The sequence below is a fragment of the Hemicordylus capensis genome, chromosome 5 (genome assembly GCF_027244095.1).
Source record: "Hemicordylus capensis ecotype Gifberg chromosome 5, rHemCap1.1.pri, whole genome shotgun sequence".
Taxonomy (NCBI): domain Eukaryota; kingdom Metazoa; phylum Chordata; class Lepidosauria; order Squamata; family Cordylidae; genus Hemicordylus; species Hemicordylus capensis.
This window is the reverse complement of record NC_069661.1, coordinates 231,366,793-231,385,605: the sequence shown is the minus strand read 5'-3', so window position 1 is coordinate 231,385,605 and position 18,813 is coordinate 231,366,793. Positions and strand designations below refer to the sequence as shown.

General features: G+C 44.9%; 1 protein-coding gene across 1 annotated transcript in view; it reads right to left on the bottom strand.

Moving 5' to 3' along the window:
* The window catches only part of PTN (pleiotrophin), a 160,740-nt gene that overhangs the window by 16,636 nt on the left and 125,291 nt on the right, over positions 1 to 18,813 (bottom strand). Inside the window, exon 4 of the mRNA XM_053257814.1 lies at positions 7,580 to 7,741. Within this exon, the coding sequence (XP_053113789.1) occupies positions 7,580 to 7,741 (162 nt within the window). The remainder of the gene's footprint in view (positions 1 to 7,579; positions 7,742 to 18,813) is intronic.

The window sequence follows — 18,813 nt, the reverse complement described above, 5'->3', positions numbered from 1 at the left end:
TTCATTTTTTATTTATTTCTCTATTTAACCATTTTGGGAACTTTGTTAAAAAGCAGTATATAAATATTCATAGTAGTAGTAGTTATAAATAGGAGTTTTTAAAATCCCTTGAACCTTGACAATATGCCGTTCTTGTCTGCTCTGGATGGCTAGATGCAGCCGGAAGAAAAACAACCATCAATCAGGTTTAGGTATTTGTGAAGTAGAGCAGATGGAGGCTATCAGCAGATGTGTTTTTGGCTCATGACCCAGCCACATCTGGGTCCAGAGTCATTACTGAACTCCCCTCTTGCTGAAATTTGTAATGGAACGTATTGTTCCAGATCACTCCTGCTCCCCACAGATCAGATTTTATAGGATAGGGACATATCTACGCACATTTTTAGAAAACAAACATGGAATGCACACTTTGCAACATATTATTGCATAAGCTGTTTGGGTAGGAAATATATTAACCTATGTGGAGGGTAAGTGATAGAAGTATGGATTTAAATACATAATTTTTCAGGATGGGTGAAATCCAGGGCTTTTAGTGGAAGAGAATGGAGTGGAAATCAAAGGAAACTGGATCCACCCATCCTCACCAATCAGAAAAAAAGAGAAGGAAAAGCTGTCCCACTGCATGACCATCTGTCATGTTTTGCCTACCTGAGGCTCTTGTTGTTGCTGCTCCTTGTGGTACCTTGCTGCACTGCAGCAAGTATTTAAGCCTTTGAGGGCTTAAGTGTCACCTGGAGAACACGATGGAGCACACAGAGATATGTAGACTGTTGCAGGTCGGGATGTTTTGCATGTCCTGATTGCATCCAGTGTTTAGTAAAAACAGCACCTGCAGCTTGGAGCATGTGAGGTGGCTTCTTAGAGCAGACAGGGGATGTGTCCAGACCATGCTAGGATGCTGGTTCATATGCTCCAGACACTTGCAAAGGGGTCTGTTATGCTTTTTTGTGCATGCCCAGATTGGATCGCAGAATCCATTCCAGTTTCTGCAATGTGCTCAGTTTAGGTAGGTATCTGGTGAGGGTAAGCAGTTAGTCCTGATATAATTGATTGGAAATCACTGTTCCACAGCAATGTTTTTCAAAATCTGTTCCAGGGAATCTTTGGAAGCTTATTATTAATCCTTGATAAGAAGACCAGTAACAAAGGGCAAGCTACCCTGAAAGTCAGCTTGTCTATCTACCACAACTAATCATCTCCAGCAGTGTGCAATTACAGGGTAGTGCCAGGTGGATTCTGGGGTCTACTCTCCATTCACATGGGCCTGGTTCACACAATGAGGCTGTTCTCACACCCAGCCTAACCCAGGCTAGGTATGCCCAGCCAGGCTTAGGCTGTGAGTGAGAACCACCGGGCCTAATGCTGGTGGGCCAGTGCCACCTAGCCCCACTATTTACCCTGGCTGTTAGCCGAGGTTAAGGGAGCAAGCACTCCCTTACCTGCAGCTACTTGCTCATGTGTGAGCACAGGCTGCTTCCAGCACAGCCGCACACAGAGATGGGCGCCTAATGCACTGCATATATCACACAGTGCATTGTGGTAGTCACAGAGGCCAGGGCAATGAGTCCCAGCCTCAGATCAATCTGCCCTGCTCCATGCTGCATAGAGCTGGGCTGATCATGTGGGAGCATGCTGTGCGCTCCCACCAACAAACCAACCATCATCTGAGGGGAAGGCAAGGTTTGGGAAGCCTCCCCCAACACCCGCCCACCTGCCTGCTCGCATGGTATGTTGTGTGAATGCCCCTAGTCATTCAATTCTAGGTTTAATCTGGGTTACTGAAATTAGTGTGATTGTTTAAACCCAAGCCAAGGTGGGTTATGACCCAAGATAAATCCGAGATTCCAACTTGGTGTTGGTTCACACAACCATGCTAATGTTGGTCACCCACATGAATCCTAGATTCAAATGATTGTGTGAAACAGGCCATGAGGTCATGGTGGATCCCAGTAAGACCAGAACACAAATACCTCACAAATCCTCTGCAACACAGAGATTCCTCAGGAGAAACATTACTGTGGAAAGTAAGACTAGCTTCTCTGAAGGTGGCAAGCTTGGGAAAATAAACACTGATGTTGAGTGTTCTGCCACTTTTATTTCCATCCAGTATTCTTCTCATTATCCCAACCAGGTAAACCAAATGGAAACCCTGGCATTTGATTAGACTCTGCTGCTTTTCGGGTAACAGCAGAAAATGTGTGCCAGGAAACAAGCTGCCACGCAGTGCTCCTTTTATGACAGACGCAAGCTATCTTGTCTCAGGCACAGTGGTACATCACACAAGCTCAGTGCCCATTATCAGTTTCCCTGCACTCATAGCACCTGCTGCAGTTGCAGAGTTCATTAAAAGACTCAGTTAATTAGAACAAAAACATGTATTTATCTGGGGCTGCCACAGGTACGCCCTCGATGGAGCATGCCGCTCTTTGTGTGGTGAGACTTAGCACGCAAAAATGCTTCTTTACAACAAAAACACAGAGACACCACCATTTGCAGTAGGATATGCAAGGGAAAAAAATCACCCATTTTTTTGTTTTATTTGGATTGTAATTAATTATTTTAAATATAATATTCTTATTGAAATTGATTTTTCTTTGACATTCATTTTTGTTTGCAATGAGGTGCAAATCCTACTTGTAAGGAGAATTCTGAAAAGTGTTTCTCTGTGCCAGGGGCAGGGCTCTAATAGGGCAAATGGAGTACTCATCATGCCCTGCTTCCAGGAGCCTCTGAGCATCCAAGAGGAGCCACTGAGCGACCCTGTCCCCTGGCCAGTGTTGCTGCTGCCATCACTGGCCACCTTCAGTTGCTGTCACCACCGCCAGCCACTTCCTTCAGGGGCTTGCCTGGCTCCACCCACCCTCCTTCCATTGGCCAGGAGCCTGGCCAATGGAAGGAGGATGGGCGGAGCTGGGCAAGTGAGGTGTGCACGTGCATATGCCCACATGCACCATGGGGGAGCACCGCTGTGAGTAGGGAGGCTGCCACCTTATGCCCCTGCTCTGTGCAGCCACCTCTTGGCGGCTTTTATTTTAATTACCTATGGGCCCCAGGATAGGGTGGAGACATGATGTGCAGCATACGATGCACCGCCTGTGCTGCTGTGAGTATCTGATGCAACACTGTTGCTCAAGAGCACTCTTGCACTAACATGTGAAATTGTGCCATCACACTTGCGTGACACTGCAGCCATTGGCTGACGTTCCATGCAGTGCTATAGCAATGGTAGAAGCCCTGTACGGGTGCCAATAGGTTGGGAACCAGTGGCAATTCTTCCTTCTCCCACAGCCCCACAGCAGTGATAGGGTGGGGTGCTTCTTCCACTGCCATAGCACCGCAGGGAATGTCAGCCAATGGTCGTAAGTCACAGAAGCACGATTGCACAGTTTTACACATTAATGCAAGAGCACTCTTGCACAACAGTGCTGGTGTTGTTTTAGATGCAGACAGCAATGCAAGTGGTGCAGAATGGCTTGTGGTACGCTGCACAACCTGTCAGCCAGTATCATCACAGGGAAGTGTAGGTTTAAAAAAAAAAAAAAAGATAGCCACTATGAAAAAATGGCATCATTCTGGAATTGATCTTTTGATCAGCATTAACTGACTTTTTATTCATATTTCAGATATATTCTGCATATCAGGAAAAAAAAAGGCCAATTCACACATTCTGATTTTAAAAAAAAAAAGGTTGTATGCCTGCATTTGAAAATGTTGTGAATAATAGATGTACATTTATTAGGAAACCAGGGTTGGTTGTGGCTCCCTGCTGATTAATTTCCATGGCAAACCCAGGTTTGCTATTATGCAAAGTGTAAAAAGGCCCCTTTGGGCTCTTGGCTATTTATCAAATCCCTTTGGAGGTCTTTGACTGACAGGTTTACAGATACATGCAGACATAATGCAAATATAGTGCTGGAACAGTTATACAAATTCCTGTTTCACATTTGCCCAACCCACTGTTATAAAGTTTTGTCAAATGCCTATTTTAATACCATTCTCCTCCTCCTCATCATCATCATTATATTTATAAAACTCCTAAAATTACTAGGTGCTGCACAATATGTTATTTAAAAGACCCGTCCCCACTTCAGGCTCACAATCTAAAACCAACCAATACTATACAAAGGGTATGTCAGTGGATGTGACTGTTGAAATAAGAGCATCACCTTCTCTACAACTCCCATAGCCCCGGCTATCGGCCACTGTAGCTGGGGATTACGGGAATTGTAGTCCAAAAACATCCTGGGGTGGGGGCAAAGTTGAGAAGGCCGGTTTTCTCAGGCTTTAACTGAAATTAATTTTAAACTATTTCATTTATTTTATCTGATGAGATTGTTTTTACTTTTTTATTGTGTGAAATTTTAACTGTTTTTAAATCTGTTTTGTACTGGTTGTGTTTTTAAATTCTGTACAACGCCCAGAGATGCACATATCAGGCGGGATAAAATATGAGCAATAAATAACCAATCAGTCAATATGGAAAGGTGAGAGACGAGCAAACAAAAGGAAAGAGGGGGGGAATATGGATTCTGAATGAAAAACTGGAACATATTCAGACGTTGTGGAAGAAAATGGAAGAGATAAGAGAGAGTGAATCTCCCAAAATCATCCCATGAGCTTCATGGCAGAGTGAGGATTCAAACCCATGTTGCCTAGCTCCCAGCCTGAACCTCTACTCAGTGGCGGCTGGTGTGGGCACCACCGGGGCAGTGACAGGAGGCACCTTTAAGTGTAAATTAGTAGGTGCTTACCTCCCGAATCCCCACACCAGAAAGCTCTTCCCAGCAGTGGTGTGCCACCCAGCACCCACTGTGGTGGAGGGTCAGCTCTCCCTTTCAGCTGGCAGAGGGCATTTTGATGGCCACATGCATGTGTAGAGGCCGGCTGAGTGGCGGAGTCGATCCTGCGCTGCAGCGGGTGCTGGGTGGCACACCGCTGCTGGGAAGATTTTTGAGGTGCGACGCTATGGGAGGTAAGCACCTACTAATTTACACTTAAAGGTGCCTCCCGCTGCCGCCTCCACCACCACCTGCCCCCTGCTGATGGCACTCACGCCAGCTGCCACTGCCTCTACTCACCACTCCACACAAATCATTAAGAACCATACATCACCTATCTCCATAGACCTACCCCTTCAACTTCATTGCCATGCTGTGGGTTGGCTGGTTTTTTAAAATTCAGAACCTAATGAGCTTCATGGCTGAGATGGGATCTGAACTCAGGCTTCATGGCTGAGATGGGATCTGAACTTTAACCACCATACCACACTGACTCTCAATGACTGAGAGATTTAAGTTTTGGTGGTATGCAGGTTGGTTTAAATCTATTCTGTTAGGTAATCAATTATTGAAAGAGCAGGCCCACTAATTCATTAATCAGTTGACAGCTGTAGTTATAAGTCAGGAAACTTCAAAGTCTTTTGAATCTAGCTCTTACTTGAAGATTGACCACTGAGCTTACTTGTAGCTCAGTGGTCAAGCACATACTTGGCATTTAGAATCTCCCAAGTTCAGTCCTTAGCATTCCCTGTCTGAAGAGCCGCTGTCAGTCAACGTAGACAGTGCTAAGCTAGGTGGATCAATGGTCCGTCTTGTTACAAGACAGCTGTATTATACAGAGACAGTACTGCCTGCATAGTTAAGGTGAGGAGTAAAAACAGCATTACACTATTATTTTCAAGATTGTGAGCCCTTTGGGGATAGGGAATCATTTTATGTATTTGCTTATATGTATGTAAACCGTTTTGGGAACGTGAGTTGAAAAGCGGTATATAAATATTAATTGTTTTTGTATTTGTTGTATAAGCACCAAACATTCATTTGCTCACAGAATCTATGGTATTCTTCCAATCCCTGTGAAATTTTGATGAGGTGACAAGCACTTCCACCCATCCAAATTTCATTCAGGTCTGTTAATAATAACTGAGATACAGCTGCTTAAATACCAACTCCTAAAAAGTCAATGCAGGAATAAAAGGTGAATGGGGGAACTTTAATAACCACTGACGCTCACTGGTTGTTTCCTAGAGCCTTGAAACATGCCACATATGTGGGGGGCGGGGGGGGGGGGTCAGTCAGGGTTCCCCATAGGGAATTTGAATAGAATAGGCCAATCTCCTGATTTCTGGTGAATTTTTTATTTGTGGTTTTTTAAAAAATGGTATAATCTGACTTTTTTCAACCCATAAATTTACAAAAACTTCTAAAGATCTCCCTTGGACCATAATTCCACCAGCACATGGAGGAATCTGCCCTTTGCCTTCATGAAAAGGGGTAACAGCATGCCCCTTTTGCCCCCCTTCTATATCTCCTGAATGAATGGGCATACAGTTATGAAATTAGGCACACATGAAGTCCACATTGGCAGGACTCTGTGTTGTTGTTTTTTTTCAAGGCTATGGGTAACTCCTTTGATTTGGTGGGGGGGGATTAGGGGGAAGCCTAAAAATGGCAGGGGAGGGGGCTAAAACTGGCTTGTTCCAAGCCAGAACTTTACATAAATTTCTGGATCTGAGGCCCTCACTAGGAACATCATGTGGAGGAACAAGGGCATTTTTAGATTTTATATTAATTTTTGTCTTCCACATTGCAAAAGTACACAGTCAATAAAAATGTAAGTAGTTTGAATGTTTCTGTTTTTGTAGTTAGAAAGAATTTATCACTTTCCCTTCTAGCCATTAAGGGAATTAAAAAGTGTGAAGTTGTTTCAACCCCTTTTAGAAGTCTGCCTATTCCTGCAATGGGGAAGGGGGGAAATTTTATATTATATTTTATATTCCTTTGATTTTATATTAATCAAAGGAATGTCCTTTTTGCTCCACATGGGGGTGGAATGATGCCCCACGAAGAGGCTTTTGATCCATAAAGTTTTGTAAAGTTCTGGCTTGAAAAAAAGCCAGATTTCACCATTTCTAGACATTTTAAAGAAAAAGTTTTATAGTTCACCCAAAATCAGGGTATTGACCCATAGCTTGGAAAACAATTACACAGAGTCCCTCCAGTGTGGACTTCATGTGTGCCAGATTTCATAATTGTATGCCTATCCATTGCAGAAGTAAAAAGGGGGGGAAGGGGGCATGATGTTACCCCTTTTCATGAAGGCAGAGGACAAATTCATCCACATGCTGGTGGAATGATGGTTAAGTGGGATGTTCAGTTTCAATTTTTCTAAAGGTTTTGTAAAGAAACCATATTGAAAGAAGCCATATTCCTCAGTTTTTAGCCATTTAAAAAAATTTCAAAATTCACCAAAAACCAGGGGATTGAGCAATTCTCTTCAAATTCACTACAGTGGTCCCTGACATCCTTGTGTGTGGCACGTTTCAAGGCTCTATGAACAACCAATGATTTTTGGTGATTAGCTTCAATTTCCGCATTGACCACTATGGTGGGGGGTGGGGTTCCGAATTTAAGTTGGGATTCATATTTAGATTCCAAATCCAATCTAATATCCGATATCTCCAGGGCCCATAGAATCCGAATACAATATTATCAAATTCGGATCAGGTTGAATCCTAATACGAATTTTCTGATGTGCACAGGCCTACTTGCTGTGACCATGGTTTCCAAAGGAGTATTACCTTGGAGTTTGGGTTTGGTAAGCTTGCCACAGGGTTTTGAGATGGTAACCGTCTTCTGGCAGTCTGCATTGTGCAGCGCTCTCTTTAGGTTCCCAGTTCGAGTCTTCAAGGCAGTGTTGAGGTCACACTCTCCCCATGCCTGGAACTGGTATTTACACTCCGCTGCAAAGAATAAATGAGCACAGAAAATTTTATTTTCAGCTGCAGAGGAGGAGGAAAAATGACAACTAGAAATACATTTTACATAAGGTTCTTTACATCCAAAACGTGACAAAAACACTGTCTTTTATGGATTATTATCCATACTATTACATTATCTACATTATTAGATAATGCCCTGAGGTTGTCTTTAGTAGAATACAGGAGGGGTTTACCATTGCCATCTCCCACGCAGTATGAGATGATGCCTTTCAGCATCTTCCTATATCGCTGCTGCCCAATAAAGGTGTTAACAATGAAAAAAAAGTTGTACTGTTTCCATGGAGCAAACTTTGAAGCACATTCCTGCCAAATTTCATTTCCATTCCTTGGTCAACATTGATAAAATATTATAGTCATTTCCATGTTTCTAAAACGTTTACAGGGTTTTAAAACAGCATTGCAAATCTGGCCATTGCAGGCCCAATGATCAGGACAATAAAAGCAGGATAACAGAAAGCTGAATGTATCACAATGCTATCACCTATTTTCCATCTTCAGGGGGTGTAGACCTTTAGAAAAAAACCCAATACAATGAACATTCATCCCACCAGACAGTACCAAACACCTCAGCCGGCTCATGAACTAAGGGAAGAATTGTTCATCTATGTTTGATTTCTAGAAGAGCTATAAATAAAGCTTTTCTTTTTCATCTGGTCACTGGGATTTGCCCTTAGAAACCATTTTTGTATGTATTCACCTGATATGATTTTATATTTATATTGGTTTTTATTATGTTGGAACTCGTTACAGCCGAATGTGTGCAACTGCGGTTTTATGATGTTGGGAAGGGGGCCCCAGCTCTCGCTCTCACTCATGAGAGTGAAAGGCCATGGGGATACTCCTTCACAACTCATGAGAATAACCATCGGGCACAATCAGTAATAATGTATGATGACATCCCCTTTTCCCATGGACTGCTCTCTCACAAGAGCATGGGGGCCAGATGGCAGATGCTGTCCAGCCAGGTTGCTAGAGACAACCAAGCCAATGGGATGGGTACCCCAGCAATACTTCTCCCTGTCTTGGCAACTGCTGTGAAGAAGCTGTCAAAGTGTGTCCTCTGCAACCCTGCCAGCCTGCCCATTGGAACATGTCCACCTCTGGTTTTGCCCTGAATGGTGACCTCAATCCCTTGGGGTTGCAGACAACTGCGGCTCCCCTCTCCCATGATTCCCAGAGGTGGCAGATCTGCATATGGTGCAATGCCAGTCCGAACGCAGGAAATCTGAATGAGAGTAACGATCCATCTCTGGTCCCAGTGTTCCCCCAATCTGCCCATCCGGCTATGCCCAGACACATGGAGTGTCAGAATCTCGTTTGGCTATGTGAAAGGCTTCCCTTGAGAGGAGGGGGTTGCTGTGCAGATGTTCTATCATTAACTATAGCGACTGGGGGGGGGCCCATGCAAGCAGGGGGCCCTTTTTTGCTGTTAGCTCAACTTATGAGCATGCAGTCTGATGGAAGACCAAAGGTTTTTTGCGAGCCTAAGATCCTTCCAAGTAGAATGGGCCTCTGATGAGAGTGCTAGTCCCTTGGCGGCAAGCCACCATGGGGGTAGGAATGTAGTTTGGTCTCCAATAGGGATGTGTGAACTGGCTCACAGTCGCCATCGAACTGGGCTAGCTTGAGGGCTTGTCTTTGAGCTGGATTGGGCCGGGTTCAGCTCAACTTCAAGCCAAACCCCACTGGGCCAACTTGGAGCCAGTTCAGGAGTTCTAAGGTTAAATCCCCCTTCAAAAACACTCACTGCCAGGTCCAGAGGTGATGCTGCGGTGATGGGACAGTCTCTGCCATTTTCCCCTCCCACCTTCCCCTGTCGGGGGAAATTCAGCCCATTTGAGGGCCCTTCCTTCCATGGCAGTGGCCATTTGGGAAACCACTGCATATGTGCCCTGGCCATTTGCATGGCCAGGTCATGACCCAGGCCACGCAAATGGCCAGGGCGCATGCGTGGCAGCCTCCAAAATGGTCACTGCCACCAGAGGAAGTGCCAGAACATCCCCAAAACAGCCTGAAATGGCCCCCGTAAGAGTGGTGGAAGGCCGACATGGGGAGGGGAAAATGGCAGAGCCCTCCCCCACAATTGCTGCAGCACCCCCGGACCTAGCAGTGAGTGTTTTAGAGGGATTTTCTTTACCTTAGAACCCCCAAACCATCTCAAATTCATGTCGATCCAGGAGTCTGTTCAGGCAGCATAAAACTGAACATGTCCAGTTTGGTTCGAGTCCAGTTCAGACTCGAACCGAACCAGTCAAATTGGTTTTGTGCACAACCCTAGTCTCCATGGACTGCTTTGCCAGGGCGAGCCCTTGCAAGAGTATCCTTGTCACAGCGGGCCAGACCCCAAGGATCCTTTGCCTTCCCTCATATACATATCCCCTCCTAGGAAGTCATCATGTTCTTCCTTTTCCCGAGTAAGAAGAAACTAGTGCCCCCAAAGATTCCACCCCACCAGAAATTATGCCTGTACGAGACAGTTTTATTTGTGGGGATCTTATGAGGGCAACGGTATAATCGCTGTCGGAAGAAGGACTTGCATGGCATGGCATTTAAAGAGATTTAAATGCCCTTTCCCTGCCAAGGGCAGGCAGACCCTTCCGAAAAGGCACATTTGTGCTCAGCACGCCCCCTTGAAGATTGTGGCCAATGGCTGCCACACTGGAGACATGCTGTCACCTTGCCCACAGTCTGGTGATGCAAGTGCTACAGAGCTCACTGGGCTGTGGACTCAGTGGACCAAGAAGAGGGAGGGTCTCCCCTGCATTGAAAATGGAGGTTGCTGGACCACAGTTGGATGAATGTCTGTAATGCTATTCATGGTTAGAAAAATTAACTACAGGTCCAGCAACCTCCAGTTTCACATTATGTGTGAATGTGGCCACTGTCTCTGGCCTTCAAAGAAATATGCTGGATGCCCAAAACAAATATTTCGTAGTGACACTGCTGAAGCAGATCAGGCAACCATTTCCCCTTCTAACAATGATGCAATTGAGCAGGTCAGTGGACATGTACTCTGGTCTTGCAGCACTCAACACTGGACCTTTCCCTAAAGCATAGGAAGGTTCTTAATGACGCTTATGTAGCTTCTAGCATCTCTCTAATTGTGTTGGCTTTCCTCTACCTTCCATAAACAGTTGTCCCATTGCTCCATGATTTTAACTGTGCGGAAGTTCAGCTGAAATCTTTGCTAGCATCATTTGAACTCATTCTCTGTCTTTCTTTCAGGAACAGGGGTGAACAGCTGTTGTTCCTCTAAAGCAGGCTTTTATATATTTGATGAGTTCAGTTAATCTTCTTTTAGCCTAGTCTTAAATGTGCTTGGATCCTGTCAATGTTCCTTAGGTGATATACATTCTGAGGTCCTTGACCATCTTTGTACCCTCTTTTGAATCTTCTTCAGTTTGTCAATGTCTTTCTTGAAAAATGATGCTGGAACACGAGTTGCATCATAGATGAGACTTCATAACCACTGACTATAGAAGCACCATTCCTTCCCAAACCTTAGATCACTGCTTCTGATGCACAGCGTCTTTGCAGGAGTATCATCCTGCCAGCTCTTATTACAATTTGTTTTGAATACATCTGCTGGACCTCAAAGCAATTTCTCCTTAATTTTATTACTTATGCATTGGGTTCTTCTGCTCTCTAAAATAATTTGGGCTTGCATCCAGATTAATGCAGAACTGGTACTATGGGGAAGGGGAGATCCTTAGGGTAGTATTCAGGAGGCCTTGTGGGCTTCAAAGGGAAGGGGAGATTGGAGAAAACTGTTCCTTCTTTGTAGCACCAGCACTGCATTAGTCTGGATGTCAGCCTCTGTGGATGTTTCTGTGAAGCTTCCTCCCGTCCATGCGGGTTGCAATATAATGTGGTTCCCGTAGGCCTTAGTGTCACAGCTGGTCATTGCAAAGACTCAAGGCAGGTTAAAGACATGAGAACAAATGAACAGCTGCTGGATCAGGCCCAAGGTTAATCTAGTCCAGCATCCTGCTTCACACATTGACCCACCGGACGCCTCTGGGAAGCCACACAACCAGAAGAGGAAGACATGGCTCCTCTTTCCTGCTCTTGCTCCCTTCCAACTGGTATTCAGTGGCATCCTGCCTCTGATCATGGAGGTTGTCTATAACCATTAAGCTTCCTGTTGGTCACCATGTGAGTCAGGGGACCCTTACCTGGGGGCACAGGTGGGGAACAATGATGGAGGAATGGGGTCCATTGGTAACATTGTATTTATTTACATGTTTATCCCACTTTCCCTCTAATGAGCCCAGAGTAATACACATGGTTATGTTTATCCTCTCAACATGCCTATGAAGTAGGCTAGGCTGAGAGAAGTGACTAGCTCAGAGTCACCCAGTAAGTTTCATGGCTGAATGGGGATTTGAACCTGGGTCTCCCCAGTCCTAGTCAAACACTCTAATCACTACACCATGTTGGTGCCTGCCATTTGACCATTTTCTGGGCCAAAGATCAGTTCTCTAATTTCCCAAGATAATTTTCAATGCTATTATTCTTCGCCAAAGAGTTTACAATCCCGTTCAATTTTGTTTCATCTGCACATTTTATCAGGATCGTCTTCTCTCTTACTGACATGCCATGGACACAAATATTAAGCAGAGCACCAGAGCCACATGAATGCCTGCAGAGGCCCACTAGATACGTCCTGAGTTCTGACATGTAAATCATTATTCAGTTCTCTGAAGAGTTTTCCCCTGTTAATGGTCACCTGTTTTCAAAGGTTCTTTCTATCTTAAATAAGGGTTGGGAGATGGAGTGATCCAGAGAGAAACGAAGGCTTGAAAAAGGTGTCTAAGGCATAGAGGTGTGTGTGTGTGTGTGTGTGTGTGTGTGTGTGTGTGTGTGTGTGTGTGCATACTCAGGACTATAGTTGCCTTTTAGCATGTTGCAGGTGGAAAGCATTTACAAAAAATACCAGACCTTTGCTGTCATCAAGAAGATGTCCCAGTAGAGGACATAGATATGGTTTTGTCAGTTCTTTATTCATACAGAGTTCTGCATCCTACCAAGGCAATAAAGCACAGCTCTGAGGCAAAGATTGCACTATCACTTTCATTGTTCCTGCATCCAAGATTTGAATTGTTTTGGAAAGATTAATTAAGCATACCTTCAAGCATTCCTCCTGAGAGATAAACTACCTACAGCCCGCTCTTTGCAAACAATAAAGGCATAAAGTAAGGCAGCTCACAGCAAGGATCTGGAATTTTCCTCAGCCTGAAAACAGAACTGCTAGGAAAGCCAGAAACCAGTTGTCGAGGTCACAGTCTCCAGACCCATGTCACATCCTTTAACAGAATTTGAGGGGAAATTCACACCAGGCAGAGTGTGGTAGTGGATAAGAGTAGAGAACCCCCATGGATTCTCCTTCATGGGGCCAGAGATGTAAGAGTGATCCCTGGCTGGCTGCAATCTCTTCACTGAATTATCTCCAAGAATCAGCTAGGGCTGGGGAGCAGGATCAGGGGCCGCTTGTTAATGAGGCAAGTTGAGGAGACTGCACCACAGGGCAGTGACTCAGGAATCCCTGAGGAGGAGAGCTGGTCTATGGAAGAGAGCTGGATTTGTGGTAGCAAGCATGACTTGTCCCCTTAGCTAAGCAGAGTCTGCCCTGGTTGCATATGAATGGGAGACTAGAAGTGTGAGCACTGTGAGATATTCCCCTCAGGGGGTGGAGCTGCTCTGGGAAGAGCAGAAGGTTTCAAGCAGAAGGTTTCCCTCCCTGACTTCTCCAATATTGGGCTGAGAGATTCCTGCCTGCAACCTTGGAGAAGCCGCTGCCAGTCTGTGAAGACAATACTGAGCTAGATAGACCGATGGTCTGACTCAGTATATGGCAGCTTCCTATGTTCCTATCCCACCCTGACCCCACCACCCATAGGTATCACTTCATCTGCCTGTCACTTTCTGCGCCACCTGCTACCTTCATGGGCTGCTGCTTCCCCCTCCTCCCGCTACTTTTGGGCATGCAGGGGTAAGATTTCAAAATCCCATTCCTGTGCACACAGAGGGCAACGAACGACAGAGGAAGAGAGAAAAGGGAGTTGGCACCTCATGTCCCGCCTCCCCCTCCTCCCATCACTTGCTGCTCACTGGTTTCTGGGCACGTGTGGATGGGATTTAAAACCCCATCCCCAAATACCCAGAAACCGGTGAGTGGCAGAAGAAGGAGGAGGTGCAATGGAGCTGGCCAGCAGCTGGCATCTGCATCAAGGCAGGGGCATGGCCAGTGTTATAGGCATGGCCAGCAGTGGCATCAGGTGGCATGACCAGCAGGTGGCATCAGCACTTAAGCCAGTGCTGGACAAGACAGCAATATCCCTTACCCAGCACAAGTGTTTTAGCTGCTGCTGCGGGAGGCCTGATATAAATAGCCCTCAGGAAAATGGTCCCCAGAGGGGCAGAAGACAGGCTCAGGGAATGAGATTCCTCCTTCTCTGAGCGGGAGATTAAGAATGGCTCTGGGCTGCCACCTCTCCTTCTCTACAAAAGCATGGGCTGAAGGGACAGTAAGGCAACAGTCAGCAACCCAGCCCAGGTGTTTTGGCAGCTGCTGTTGCTGCAGGAATCAGATGTAAATAACCCCAGGGGAAATGGCCCTTACAAAGAACTTGGCAGCAGATGGTAGTTCATTCAGGTTGAGCTTGGGTCTCTGTGGAGGCAGGGATCCAGGAGGGATAGAACTCGGATAGCTCTGAAGAGAAGGGAGTCAGGACCTTGGATAGCTCCAAGCAGGACCACACATAGCTGGCTATAGCATCACAAGATAAATGTTGCTCCAGCAGCTGCTTGGACTAGACTGCTACATTTTATGTCTGTGGCCTATGTAGAGGGAATTGATCCCACCCCTTCCTTGTGGAAGCGTCTGGTGTTTAAAGGGGTCTTTCCAAATTTTCTAAGCACTCTGATAACACTAAAGGACCTCTGCTAGGGCTGGTGAGTCATCCAGGACTCCTTGAAGGCAAGTCTCTGTCCTTGGGTTGTGGTGGGGGTGCTGACCCTGGTTCCCCTAGTGGGGAAGTGTCTTGGCAGCATGGCATCACCCAGGTCTGGATCATAGGTTCCTTGTTCCTGTCTTATCCCTGAACTGTCTGCCTCATTCCCCATTTTGGGCGGGGGGGGGGGTGCTGTACTGGATCTGAGGTCATGACACTGAGAGGTCATTCACACAATCAAAAACTGTGTTATACCTGGGTTTGGGAGCTCTGTGCGCTTCCAATTTTTGGTTGTATAGAAGCACAGTAGGAAGAAAACCTGGCTAGAAGTGATTTTGTGGAGGCAAGGTAAGAAGAAAAGTGACCCAGGTTTTTCTCCTACTGTGCTTCCACACAACTGAAAATTAAGAGCACTCACAACTTCCAAACCTGGATTGAACACAGTTTTTGATTGTGTGAATGACTATATCAGGGAGCAGGAATTTGAACCTTGCTGGGAATGTTTTTCCAGTCTACCAAATGAGCCTGACCAAACCCCATGGTTGTCATTCCTCCACCAAATCTCCCCACCACCTGGAGTCAGACGGGTGGTGACTGCAGAGAAAGTATTCTCAGTTGCGGAGGCTGTGTATGATATACCTTTGCCAGGGAAGTTCACCTGGTGCCAAACTGGATATCTGCTTGATGGCACACAGGGACTTTATTTTAATTCTCTCAGACCTTCCAACATGTTTTAGAATTGATTTTAACCACTGTGTTCATCATTCTGCTGGACTTCATTGATTGTTATTGAATACTGTCGTGGTGTGCTGTTCTCTGTGTTTTCAGTTTAGAGTTTCACTGTTTTTATTACATTCGTCTTTGTATTATATACAAAGCCCCCCTGAGAGCTATATGCAGAAGGGTGACATATAGATTCACTAACAACATTAACCTGTCTACCACTTGCCTGTTTTTACCAGTGTTTTGCTAGAGAATGCCCTATTAGGATAAGGCTGTGGATTCACTCTGTGTGTTCTCTATCTCTATCAATATAGAAGCTCCATGAAACTCAGGCAGAACTGAAGAGAAATGCCTAATTTAATAGGATTGCATGTTCAAACCTCCAGCAAACACAAGCAACAGAACGTTGCTCCTAATTACAGTTTCACTCCTGCTTTATCTTTTAACTGTCTCATCAAACTGACTCCCTCCTGCTCAAAATTTCCTTTTGTCCCAGGGGTTTTGATGAGCTAATTAACCCACTCAACCTAACAAGACCATCTTTTTTAATTTTTGCTCTGATCATTTTTTTTAGCTCCGGGGGAGATGACTAGAGCTTGAAAACTCACTAGATTTTTAAAATACCTCCATAAATACAACTCCAAACTCTTGGTATCTAACACATCTCTCATCCCATTGAATGAAAATGGGGTGACTTTAAGCATAAGAAGAAATGGGAACACCTTAAGCATAAGAAGGAAAGTGGGTTTTTCATTGTTGTTGTTGTTAATGACAGAATGTACCATACAACAAAATTGGATCAGTTTTCATGGTGGATGGATTCAGAGGGCAGGTTCAAATGTCATGATAACATTAAATATGAAATGGTAGAATATTTTGAAATGAATTAAGATTGTGGGAAACCATTAGATTTAGCCTTGGACTCATTTAAAATATTAACAGGGCAAATGTATTAGCTGAAAAATACTCATTAAAAAGCAAAGAGAAAAATAGGGGATGTTGATTCTGATGTTTGGGCCATCTTAAATGCGGTCCCTTTACTCTCACACATACTGAGAAACTAAGCCAGGGAGAAGCTGCCAAATGAACAAAGAAAGAAACATAGGAAGCTGCCCTTCTGAGTCAGGGTGTTGGTCCATCTAACTCAGTGTTTTCTACACTGCCTGGCATCAGCTCTCCAGAGTCCCAGATAGGTTGGGAAAGAGCCCTTCCTATCTGGAGATGACAAGGATTGAACCTGAGACCCCCCTGAATGCAAAGCAGATGCTCTACACTTGACTTACAGACCCCCTCCTTATTAAGGGAGATGAGAAATAAATGAGGAGGAGTTTATATAGGAACATAGGAAGCTGCCATATACTGAGTCAGACCATAGGTCCATCTAGCTCAGTATTGTCTACACACACTGACAGCAGCTTCTCCAATGTTGCAGGCAGGAATCTCTCTCTGCATATCTTGGAGATGCCAGGGAGGAAACTTGGGACCTAGATGCTCTTCCCAGAGTGGCCCCATCCCCTAAGGGGAATATCTTACAGTGCTCACACATCAAGTCTGCTATGGAAATGCAACCAGGGCCAACCCTGCTTAGCTTAAGGAGACAAGTCATGCTTGCTACCACAAGACCAGCTCTCCTCAAATCTTTGCTACAGATTTGATTGATTGATTGATTGATTGATTGATTGATATTAAACTGTATACCCTTCTTTTTCATCTATTTTCTGCTATGGAGATGCCCAAGATGGGTCCCCATCATATTTCAAACAGTTAGCAGAATGACCAAATCAGTCAACCAGACAGAGCTAAGAGTTTCTTTGTAAAGCTTTACTGGTATAAACCACAAACCGCACTATGCAAAATGATGCTGCAGGGTGAAGAGAAAAGGCAGAACAAGGAAGTATGAGAAAGAAAATCACATGGGTTCAAGCAGAGAACAAGAGTAAGAAGAATCCCAAATAGCAGATATACTGTAAAGCTCCCACCAACTAATAGTGCTAGGTTATAGCACCACCTGCTGGCTGGAGGAGCTGTTCATGGTCCTGATTCCTATACTGTACATAGGTTTGACTTCACTCACCAAGCCATGACTTTTCCAACAAAAACTATCAGTAAAAACAAACAATCTAAACTAAATGGCATCAGAAAAAGTGCACACAGAGAGAAAGCATAATCTTAACTGAAACATGGAGATAGAATAAACAAAACAAAAAAAACCCAGTAAAATATTTGGTGGGACAGAATTTTCAGTAATCTCTGGCCCACTGGTAGAATGGAAACTGATCAATCCTTGAACCTAGAATAGTGATGGAACATGCAGGGTCATAGGAAGATTGGAGGTGGCCCTGGGGCAAGATTGGAGGGTGGGCCACTGCCTTTTCTGCCCCTTGCCCACCTTTGCTGCCCACTGCATTTGCCATGCAGCACCTTCTGAGGCTAAGCCAGAGAGCAAGCAAGCAGAAATGGCCTGGTGATATCACAACTGGCACAGCCACACTGGCTCAGTGACACAGAGTTGCCCAATGCATGAGAACAGGCTGCCTTAAAGGGGAACAGGAATGGGGCAGCTTGGCCATGCTGGCTTAATGACATCAGTGGGGGGCAGGGGAGGTAGGGCACAGCCCCAAGACACCCACAGCCCCCAGATATTCACTCCCCTCATCTCCATGGTGACTAAGCTCCTGGGAACATCATCATCATCATCATCATCATCATCATCATCATTTATTCAATTTCTATACCGTCCTTCCAAAAATGGCTCAGGGCGGTTTACACAGAGAAATAATAAATAAATAAGATGGATCCCTGTCCCCAAAGGGCTCACAATCTAAAAAGAAACATAAAATAGACACCAGCAACAGTCACTGGAGATACTGTGCTGGGGGTGGATAAGGCCTGTTATTCTCTCCCTGCTAAATAAAGAGAATCACCACGTTAAAAGGTGCCTCTTTGCCAAGTTAGCATGCAAGAGAGCCTAACTCAATAATTTCAAAGGCTGAACGGATTCACGTGGCGAGAGGGATCCAGATCAGCCGTTCAATAACATTTCCAAGTTTAATCCATCCAATCATGATGTCTCACATCCTCATTCTGCAGTGTGAATACATGTGACCTAATCATGTATACAGACCCACCACAGCCACATCTTGGAAAACATATTTATTTCCTGCCATGTAAGAGTAAAGCAGGCATGTTTTTCCTAAGAGAGTCCTTGCATTAGAAGGGACATTCTCTCTTTTTCTCTTTGCTTCTTGATGAACGATGCTATGCTATACTAGATTTGCACCCAAACCATTTTTTAAACTGAACCCTTAGCTAAACTAATGGCTCTCCACAATCTTCATTGTTTCTACAATTTCATGA